This window comes from Salvia miltiorrhiza, chromosome 4 (genome assembly GCF_028751815.1).
Source record: "Salvia miltiorrhiza cultivar Shanhuang (shh) chromosome 4, IMPLAD_Smil_shh, whole genome shotgun sequence".
NCBI lineage: Eukaryota > Viridiplantae > Streptophyta > Magnoliopsida > Lamiales > Lamiaceae > Salvia > Salvia miltiorrhiza.
In genome coordinates this window covers 1,237,368-1,248,844 of record NC_080390.1, presented here as the reverse complement: position 1 = coordinate 1,248,844, position 11,477 = coordinate 1,237,368, and the positions used below count along the sequence as shown (strand labels likewise).

At 36.6% G+C, this 11,477-nt stretch overlaps 1 protein-coding gene across 1 annotated transcript; it reads right to left on the bottom strand.

Annotated features, from left to right (window-relative positions):
• Positions 1-6,313: 6,313 nt before the first annotated feature.
• LOC131022073 (cation transporter HKT1;5-like) lies at positions 6,314-9,702 on the bottom strand. Its single transcript, XM_057951455.1, has 3 exons — positions 8,492-9,702; positions 7,303-7,539; positions 6,314-6,601 (listed from the first exon to the last, which is right to left on the bottom strand). Exons 1-3 carry the CDS (start codon positions 9,520-9,522, stop codon positions 6,403-6,405), a joined length of 1,467 nt encoding a protein of 488 aa, XP_057807438.1. The 5' UTR covers positions 9,523-9,702; the 3' UTR covers positions 6,314-6,402.
• Positions 9,703-11,477: the final 1,775 nt, after the last annotated feature.

The window sequence follows — 11,477 nt, the reverse complement described above, 5'->3', positions numbered from 1 at the left end:
TAAATGATGATATGGCGCTTTCATATTACTACAATAGTGGCCCAATGGTGGGAGCACCTGCGATTGATTGATTTTGTTTGCGATAAGGCCGTTATGATGCATAATTTTACTCTGTGTTACTCCCTTCGTTCACGATAAGTATGGTTTTTTTCTCATTTTCGTCTATTCATAATATTTACAAAAAATTTATCTCACAAATTATTTATTAATTACCTAACAAATACTCTCCCCTGTCTCATTACAAACATGTCTTATTTTTCATAATGAGATGTCTCATTACAAATGTATCATTCTTTTTCTGGCAATATATTCTCTCCATATACTTAATATTTAAATAATTTTCATCAACTCACTTTATCTACTTTTTACAAATTTCTTAATCTACGTGCCTAAAAGTAATGTGATACTTGTAATGGGACGGAGGGAGTACAATCGATGGGACCATTTTTCTATTTTATACATATTTTTAATTTTTTTTTTAGGTCGTTTGTCTACGTGATGGAACGAGGCCCCCTACCTACTTTTGTCTCACTTGTGCCCGCACACAAAGAATCCCATCGAGTAATTTATACTCCAATCACTTATCGATATGTTGATTTTTTTCGACCTAATTCCAATCACTTAATTTACTAAACTTTCCTTTTCTTGTTTTTTTTTTCATGCATGATTTTTATATGTTGATTTTTTTCGACCTAATTCCAATCACTTATCGATATAATATAGAGTTTAAATTCTTACAAAGATGTAGAAAGTAGCATATCAAAAAAAGGGAAGAAAAGATAGAGATCCGTGGTTGAGTGGCCAAGGATAAGATACGTATTCTGTAAATAATGATGGGTTTAACAACAAGAATCTTTATTTGGGTCCGGATTTAATATGCATTTTTATGGCTTGCTCAAAACAAGTCTTGGAATAATGCTATAAATAATGCATCAAATGCCAACAATTTGGTGGATATATAATCTGATTAATGTCCTTCCTTAATTTCCTTCTTTTCTTATGACCAGCAGAGACGACGCCTATTCACACGTAAAAAGAAATTATTTTAATAAATAATTTTGTATGAGTGTAAATTTATGTTTTATTTTATTTTATAGTAATATTTATCGTTTTAATATATTTTTTGAACCAAATACTGAACAACGTTAGAAGATAAAATATTATAAAACTCATAAAATTAAAAAATTCATTTATGAAGGATATTACCTAGCTACTTAAGTGGATGAAGAATTTTAATGAATACTACTACTTTATTAAAATATAAAATTTAGAATATATTTTTAGATTTATTATATTGTATAATATATTAAATTTCAAAATTGACCTTAGATTAAATATATATGAGGGATATAATAGGCGAATCAAATTTTGTAAAACGAGGCTCTTTTATAATAGGTATAGGCTTATCCACTTTCTTGATCAATTTTTATTATACAATATATAAAAGTACTCTATATATATATACTCCCTCCGTCCCTAAAAATTGAGACCCAAAGGAGATAACACAGGTTTTAAGAAAAAATATGGTAGTTGTGTTTGGGTGGAGATTGAGTCTCACACCTTTTAGTAAATAGTGAGAGAGAAAGTTTGTGGGGCCATTTCCAAATCAAGAAATGTCAAAATTTTCAGGGACGTCTCGATATAGTAATAAGGTCACAATTTTCAGGGACGGAAACAATTTTCAGGGATGGAGTGAGTATTAAAAAGATAAAATTCTTTCATATATCGAAACAAACAATTGACAAACTTAACATTGGCTTCGAATGCCATATTCAGGAAGCTGAAGTTGATAGGATCCTCTTTTAGGGTTTAATTCTTTGCAATGCAAATGAGAATAATATGATGAAGATAGCAAAATAATAAGAAAGTTGTGAAAAGATTAAGTTCTCTAATGTTTCTCCTTTTCTCAACATTTAATTTTGATAGGTACAAATGTTGCATAAGGAGCTAGGAAAGGTATCTGTCAAAGTCGATTAAGATTATCATTAGTTCATTTCCTTCAAAAAAAAAAGATTATCATTAGTTCATAGCAGAAGACAATATACATAACTTGTTAGTTTTATTATCATATAATCCTTAATAATGAACCTTATTTTATAAACTCATATTTTTATAAACACATATGAAAGTTAAATGGACTGGAACTTTGAACTTTTGGCATCAAGCATTAACCACATTAACATTAAACTTGTTGAGTTTAATATTTTATGCTTGAATACAATGTTACCAATTTGTCATTATTTTTTCTGCTATCTGAAATATTTATAATTGTATATGTATGTTCGCTTATCACATTATATAAGTAGATCATATAGTATGTAGATTATTTATGTTAGTACGTCTTTACGTATTGAGGATCGCAGTGAGATATATTCTTCTTCTCTTATCAACGTGAAGAATTAAAGAACTCAGTAATTTTCAATTAAAATAACTTAAATCTTTATTAATTAAATGTCAATTCTACAAATCGAGGTCAGAATGAACAACAAGATCAAGAACACTAAAATAAACACTACAAGAAAACACGCAATTAACGACCGAAATTTTCGATCGTTAATTTTGCGGCGTTAACGACCGATTTACGACTGATTTTATTTTTTATTTTTTTATTATTTAATAACGACCGAAAATTCGGTCGCTAATTATTTTTTTAATATTTTATTTTTCTTAACGACCGAATTTTCGGTCATAAAAATTATTTTTTTAGTTTTTAATTATTTTTTAAATTTTAACGACCGAAAATTCGGTCGTAAATATATTTTTTTAAAATTGTTTTAATTTTTTTTAAAATATTTAAAAAAAATAAATATTTTTAAAATATTATTTTTTTAATATTTTTTAAATAAATTTTTTTTAAAGAGTTAAAATTAATTTTATTTATTTTTTATTTATATTAATATTTTATTTATTAACGACCGAATAATCGGTCGTTAATATTAATTTTAAAATTTCATTTTTATTTTTATTTTTTGATTATATATATATAAATATTTAATTATTTTTTTATTAATTTTCTATTTAATTATTATTTTTAAATTATAGAGAATATTTTAAAAATGATTGTTTTTTTCATAATATTATTCTAAAAAAATAGATAATATTGATTATTAATAAGAATGTTATATTATTTGCAAATAATAATAAATTATTAGATTTATATTATAATAAATTATTAGACTTATTAGATTTTCTAAATTATTAGATTCATTATTTTCAAAATATTAATAATTTTATTATTTTTCAAATATTAATTTTATTAATATTGATTATTTGATTTATTATTGATTTTGTTGTATATTTGATTGTTATTTTTCATACTCATATTTTCTTTTCTTTTTTTAAGTACGATAATATTAATTTTTTATTATTTTAAATTCGATCGTATATTTACCTTCAATGTGTCGCCGGCACCACAAATTTTAGTTATTATCTCGACATATTATAAGGTTATGAATTATTAATGATATTTTATATTGAATTAGAGTTTAAATGAATTAATAGGTACTATATATATCAATAATACGAGTGTTCTGTACTGGTGACTACTCGAAATGAACTTCAAGGTTAAGCGTGCTTGACTTAGAACACAAGTAAGATGGGTGACCTACTGGGAAGTTCCGTCAAATGGTATGCAATTAATGTCAAAATACATTAGAAATACACTAAAAATACTTGTGGGATACAAAGATATATATAAAAAAAATGTATATTTTTTTTGAAAAAAAAATATTTTTTTTATTAATTTTTAACGACCGAAAATTCGGTCGTTAAAAATAAAATTTCGGTCGTTATTAAAAAAATTAAAAAAATAAAATTTTTATTTATATTATTGTTATTTTTTTTTCTCTTTTCTAACGACCGAAATTTCGATCGTTAAAAATAAAAAATCGGTCGTTAAATTTAACGACCGAAAAAACGGCCGTTAAAACTCGGGCGACGATGCAAACAACGAATGAAAAAAACGGTCGTTAAAAATATTAACGACCGATTTTTGGGTTTTAACGACCGAAATTTCGGTCGTTAGAGCCGCATTTTCTTGTAGTGAAACCCCTCTTTTTTTGACAGGATGAACCCTAGAATAAAGAACATTGTGTTTTAATTTTAAAACGACTATGTTTTATTGCGCAATCTATTGACGTCATTCGTTACACCAGTTACACATCAGATTTTTGAGATGCCATGTCAGTTTCAATTTTGGCGTAATTTGAAACTATGGTGAAATTACTAAAGTTATAAAATATGCTTGTTTTTTATAAATGGGAAAAGGTGCAGATTGGCCCCCAAAGTAGTAGCCCCTATAGCGTATAACCCCTCTTACTCACTGTGTGTGCAACTAAACCCCTGAACTTCGAGAAAATGGTGCAAATTCCCCCCTTTGACTAACGACTGTTAACGACGTTAGGTCAGTGAGGGGAATTTGCACCCTTTTCTTGGAGTTCAGGGGTTTAGTTCCACACACAGTGACTAAGGGGGGTTTTACGCTACAGGGGCTACTACTTCAGGGGCTAATCTGCACATTTTTCCCTTTTTTTTTAAAAAAAAATATCTCTCATCTATCTTTTCTCTCAAAAAGTCACGTACAAAAAAACATGGAGCCCTCCTCCTCCAAAATTTGATCGGCGCCGCCGCTGATTCAAGCTCCGGCGAGGCCAGGTGAGGCTGGCCGAGGGCGCTGCCCCTTTCCCTCTCTCCTGGGCCCTAAACCCCGGAGCTCTCTCGGCTGCACACGCTCAACGTCAAGGGCGAGCCCTAATTTCCCCCTTCCGTCCGAAATCACCGCCGCGATATCCGGCAAACCGGCCGCCTACCACCAACGACACCCACCGCATGCTCTCTATCTCAATCTGTGACAGATCGCGAGCCCTAGCTTTTCTCGATGAGGAGTCGCCTCTTTCTCTCAAATACGGCGAAATCGCCGCCACCGCTGCTAAAAGGCCAGCAAGCAGCCAATCCATGGCTCCAGTGCAGCCGCACCCGGCCGGAGAGCCGCCTCCTGCTCGATTCTCCTCTAAAGAGGACGAAGGATTGAACCTTAGCACCGGCCTGCCTCCACCGCTCGAATTTCAAACGAAGAGCTAGGGGTGAGCAAAAAATCCGAAACCGAATAACCGAACCGATCCAAACCGAAATTTTAAAATATGGTTCGGTTTTTTCGATTTTTCGGTTCGGTTCGGTTTTTTTTCCATAAAATTTCGGTTTTTCGGTTCGGTTCGGTTCGGATTTTTTAAAACCGAACAAAACCGAAAAACCGAATTATATTTATAATATATATATATATATAATATTTTAATTATAATTTTATAATATCTAACTTCTAATATATTTTTAATTTTATAGTTTTTTTAGAATTTTCGGTTTTTTTTCGAAAATTTCGATTTTTTCGGTTTTTTTTTAAAATTTCGGTTTTCTTCGGATTAATTCGGTTTTTCGGTTCGGTTCGGTTTTAATTATAAAATTTTTGGTTAATTCAGTTCGGTTTGTTCGGTTAATTCGGTTCGGTTCGGTTTTTTTTTTAAACCGAACTAAAATATGGTTTGGTTTGGTTTTAGCAAAAACCGAACCATATAACCGAATGCTCACCCCTACGAAGAGCGCCGCGCACGCTCTCCATCACCCCCGGCTGCTCTCTCTCAAACTTGCGGTCGTCCTCTGTGCTTTGCTTCAACAAAAGACAGCGCGAAGGTCGCCCCCAAATCACACCGTATAAGCAAGCCAGCCGCCTCAAAGCTTCGCGAGTTTGTGATGTTTGGCAAGGCGTCGGCGCCATCGCCAAATTTGACGCCTCTCACAATGTAACGATCATAACTTCCTTATTTTCGCTATTTTCATATAATGTCGATTTGATTGGAATTGGATTAATCGTTTGTGTTGCTGAAAAAAGATTGATCCAACAAATTGGTGATTCAACCACCATTAGCGGCGGTACAGTGGCCGAGAGAGAAAGAGGGCTGAGTGAGACAGATGAGAGTTAATTAAAAAACAGAAAAGGTGCAGATTAGTCCCTAAAGTAGTAGCCCCTTAGTCACTGTGAGTGCAACTAAACCCCTGAACTCCGAGAAAATGGTGCAAATTCCCCCCTCTGACCTAACGTCGTTACCAGCCGTTAGTCAGAGGGGGGAATTTGCACCCTTTTCTCGGAGTTCAGGGGTTTATTTGCACACACAGTGAGTAAGAGGGGTTATACGCTATAGGGGCTACTACTTCGGGGGCCAATTTGCACCTTTTCCCTTTATAAATTTCAAAGTTCGTGAAAACGATTAAAATGGGCACAAAGTTCGTATATTGAGACGATAGTCGTACTTGAATCCAAACACAAAATTAAACAAACATCACTTAAGCTTTTGAACCCAAATATAATAAATACTTTAATGAATTTTACAAGAGAGGCGATTGTAATACAAATTATAAGAGCTTCCATGCTCGGCCTCCCTTGATGTTGAACTTCTTCAATCTACCGTAAAACATGACTACTATTAGGATTAGTTTGGCTTCATCACTCCATTTTCCGGCAAGTCCGTACCATTTGCTCACACATTTTGGATCTGCTCTTAGCTGTCGATCGCAACTATACCCAGTTGTCAACCCCACATTCCCGTACGCACTGCAATCGTTATCACAAATTTAGATACATTTAAATTGGTAAGACGTTTTCCATTCAATCAGTAAGTCGATCGAAGGGTTCCAATCACTCAGTGCTAGGGCGCGCGTGTGAGTGTGAATAGTAACTCATAAAAAACATTCTCACAAAATTTTGTATTAGTCAATGAATTTAGGTGGTTAAGATTAAATAAAATAAATATTCTATGACTATATATGTTAAAGAATACCCCAAATTTAGGTCTTATATATTTTTATAAAAATATGCTCCATTTGTATTTGTTTATGTTATTCACTTAATTAATAATTGAAATTAAAATATTTCAGCCAACCTAAACTAATGTGCGTCTTCATGAAGAAACAAACATCAAAATCGATGATATATATATATATATATATATATATATATATATATATATATATCTACAACTAACCTCATATGTTTTTTTTAAATGATGAAAAATCAATAAAAAAAACTCTCAAATTGTCTAAAAATTGTGACTCGAACTATTAACTGAACAATGCATATTAATATAAATTATAATTGTAATATTTTTTTTTGTTCGAGCTTATATAAGTCATCTAAGAGTCAAAATTGGGGATATAATTTAATATTAACCCTTGATAATAAGATATCACGTCATTCAATACTATTAAAACAAAGAATTAATAAAGCAACGTAATAATATCGTGTCTCACTCTCACCTTATCACTTCAAATGCTATATTCAACACGCTGAAGTTGATTGGATCCTCTTTTAGGCTTTTCCTCTCCGTAACGCAAATGAGAATGATGAAAATAGCCACATAAGAAAGCTGTGAAAATGCAAAGTTGTCTACCAAAATGTGTCGTTTCCTTTTCTCTTTTTCTTGTGAATTTGATGGGTCTTCAACTTGATCGCCTCTTTTAATAGGTACAAATGATGTATACGGTGGAAGGTACCTGCCAAATTACATTTTATTTAGAGTTTTTATTTGTCTAAATTACATCCATTACATCTAGGACTGTAAATGAACAGAGCTACTCGCAAGCTATTCGAGATTCGGCTCGAAAAAAGCTCGTTCGATAATAAACGAGTCGAGCTCGAGCCTAATTTCGAGCTCAAAATTTTTATCAAGCCGAGCTCGAGCCTGATAGTGCTTGGCTCGTTGAGCTCGCGAACATGTTCGAATTCGATTGTTCGCAAACATGTTCACGAACCTTCAATCGAGTTAGTACATGCGCCTTACACGAGTCGAACTCGAGCTCAAGTAACATATTAATTAAGAAGATTTTCTTGAATTTATAATAAATTCGAGCTTGAACATCATATATACGAACATCTAACGAGCCGAACTCAAATTGAGCTCGAGCTTGGTAAGTGGACGATCCGAACTCGATCATCAAGATAAAAGCTCGAATCGAGCTCGAGCCGAGCTCGAACACCCGAATATTTAAATGAGCTGAGCTCGAGCCTGTTAGTATTCGTCTCGACTCGGCTCGTTTACAGCCCTAATTACATCAAATTATACCAAGATCAAATCCAGTAAATGGGTATTACCCGGACCAGAACCGTTAAAATTATTACGTTTTCAGATCCGTAATCGATCCATTGTTTATTGGATCCGCACTGAACCGGATCATTAAGTTATAAAATAAAATGGTCTGAATAGGTTAATTTTCGATGGGTCTGATAATACCCATGGATCCAATAATATCCAAAAAAGTCCATGGGTCTGACCCACCCGCCCCCACCACCCCCCTCCCTAAGTCTTTTTTTTCCACAAATCTGATTTTTTTTAGTCGAACCTAGAACTCAGGTCTAAGCATTAACCTCTTATCACTAGGCTAACACACACTGTGTGACGGTGTGTGGTGGTGTTATCACCAATTTGTATGAGAGAGAGAGACTAACATCATGAGGATGAAAAACAGCAAGACGGCGGGGGCGATCGTCGAGAGATCAACAATATTCTCACCGGCATGCCTAGCGTTGGCGCATTGGAAAACGACGCCCACCACTTTCCGGTAACTATTCAGCCCATCTAACCCCACCGCATACCATTCCATCGCGGAAAACAACACCGAAGCCGCGAAAACAAATCCCACCGCCGTCGCCGCCAGCAGCAGCGATTCCCGGCGAGGAAGCAGGTGCGGAAATCCCACCTCCCTCGAATTCCGCAGCAAATATTCAGCCTCATTCCTCTTAAACCTCTTCCCCAGCCCCCAAATCACCCCCCTCAAAGCCAACGGAAACAGCGTGTTTCCGAGAAGGATCTGAGGAATGAGAATCAGCAGGAGCCCCGTGTTTCCACTGAATACGATCAAGTTCTCATTCGTGGGGATGAATCCGCAGTTCGCGAAGGTCGAGACGATCGTGAAAACCGCGAAAATCGAAGGCTTGATCCCTTTCCTCCTCAGCACGCTCCCCGCGCTCGAGACGAGGGAGAGATACGTCAGCAGAGACGCGACGCCGAGAATCTGTATCACCGCCACATAACCTAGAACCAAAATCCCCAAATATTTAATCGAATCGTTTCTGAGAGTTAACGATCGAGATAGATCGTGAATTTGATGATCGGAGGAAGGCTTTGCGGTGAAGCAGATGGAGGTGAAGATCTCGCCGCCGAGGAGCATCAGCGCCGTCATCACGATGAGCTGCTGCTGCGAGAAAACCTCCATCTCCACCGTCATCATGCTCGACGCGGTGGCCGCCGACACGGATGTGAAGAGCAAGTCGATGTTGCTGGGCGCGTACGACGTCGTTCGGGGATTGCATGATTTGAGCATCACGAAGCCGAGTGAGGAGATGGAGAGGAAGTAGAGAATAGATGTGAAGAAGGCGTTGCATTTGGAGATGAGAAGGCGGTAAGCGAGGCTGGTTAGCTTCCATGAGCTACTGTAAAGGCTTTGCATTTTGTCTATGTAGCCATAGAAGTGCTCCATTTTCACGCACGCGATCGAGCTGAGTTTTGTGGGGTTGTTTTTGCTCGTGGAGGAGACGATGTGCAGACGCAGTGAGGGTATATATAGTAGGAGTAATTAACAATTATGTTTAGTTTAATACGGTCAACCTTAATCATGTTATTTCAATATAATCGACCTTAATTAACAATTATGTTTAGTACGTGTTGTGGATATCTCGCCCCGCCGTCGATTCACCGTTCTCGCACGCCGAAGCCTAATTTTAATAATCTTTCCTGAAGCTCAGCTGCACTCGGAACTCTTGCGAAGACCACGCACACGTTAGCTCACTGATTGTTCGAGCTAGACGTGCTCTTTAGTTTCCTACACAAAGAGAAAACACCAAGAGACTAAGTTAGAAGGTGCAGCTGCAACAGAGAGATAAAGTAACAGGAAATAGAAGAGATGGGGCAGCTGAGTGGCTGCCCGGAGCAGCTGTCCGGAAACGACGCGGAGCAGCTGTCGGAGACGACGCAGCCACAGCTGGCAAGACGACGCAGCAGCGGCAGATGGAGAGACGACGCAGCAGCAGCAGCTGGCGAGACGACGCAGCAGCGACTCTCTCCTCGGCTCAGAACTCGGTCTCTCTCAAACCCAAATGTAGTCCTCCTCCGGCAGCACCTCGTTCCGGCAACTCCACTGCCAAATCACCCTCAACCTCACTCAGGCTAATCCACGCAGAGATAGCTCAGTTCGGACGAAGAAGACACACACAAGCACTAAGCTTGTTCACACTTCGCCCAAGACACGGAGATGACAGGAGGTATGGTGAAGGCACAGGCAAGGCTTCTCTCTTTCACACAGAAGACGCAGAGGGAAGGGAGGAGAGAACTAGATATTGGTTATCAGCTAGGGTTCCACAATTTAACCAAGGGAGATGGGCTGCCAATTGTGGGCTAGGTGATGGTAATGGGCTACCAGGAATGGGCTTGATTGGGCCAACAATTTCAACAATCTCCACCTTTGGCCCAACCGCGGTGGACTACGGGTATAAAAGGAGTAGAGACCGAAAGTATCATCATCGCCGATTTTTTTCCTGCAAACACACAAGTAACACAGGTGCACAAACACAAAGTTTGTGCAAGTCACAACAATCTAACATGTCAGTCAACCGAAGTCAAAGTTAAGAGCCTTTTGAAAAGCAACATGCTTCTCGGTAGACAAACACTTTGTGCCCATGTCAGCGGGGTTGTGATCAGTGTGGATCTTTTCAAGTTTAACAGTGCCTTTTTCCACAATATCACGAATGAAGTGAAAACGAACCTCAATATGCTTTGTTCTATCATGATACACAGGATTTTTGCATATTTGGATGGCAGACTGACTATCAGAATAAACCACAACGTCTTTACCTATAACACGAAGTTCAGATAAAAAGGCCTTTAAGCCAAATAGCTTCCTTTATAGCTTCTGTGGCTGCAACGTATTCAGATTCAGTCGTGGATAAAGCAACAATGCTTTGAAGTTGAGATTTCCAACTAATGCAAGAACCACATAGAGTAAACACATAGGATGTAGTAGATTTCCTATTATCTCTATTATTAGCATAATTAGAATCAACATATCCAACAAGTTTCACACCATCAGGGCACTTAGAAAAATTTAAGCCTATATTCATGGAGGATTTTAAAAAACGAAGAAGCCACTTCAAGGCATCCCAATGAGGCATGCCAGGATTAGACATATAACGACTAAGCACACTCACAGCATAAGCAATATCAGGCCTAGTACTAATCATCAAATACATCACAGATCCAATGGCATTTGAATATGGCACTTTTTTCATAGCATCCATTTCAGAAGCAGTCTTTGGAGACTGTTTCTTACTTAACTCGAAGTGAGAAGCAAGAGGCACATCCACAGGTTTAGCGTTAAACATAGAAAATTTACTCAAAACCTTTTTTACATAGGAAGTCTGGTTTAACACAAGGGTAGAA

Coding starts and splice junctions, on each gene's coding strand:
- LOC131022073 (XM_057951455.1), bottom strand. CDS start 9,522: ATGGAGCACTTCTATGGCTACATAGACAAAATGCAAAGCCTTTACAGT. Junction 7,540..8,491: donor CTGTTTTTCATCCTCATGAT/GTTAGTCTCTCT, acceptor GTAATTTGGCAG/GTACCTTCCACCGTATACAT. Junction 6,602..7,302: donor ATAGCATTTGAAGTGATAAG/GTGAGAGTGAGA, acceptor TAACGATTGCAG/TGCGTACGGGAATGTGGGGT.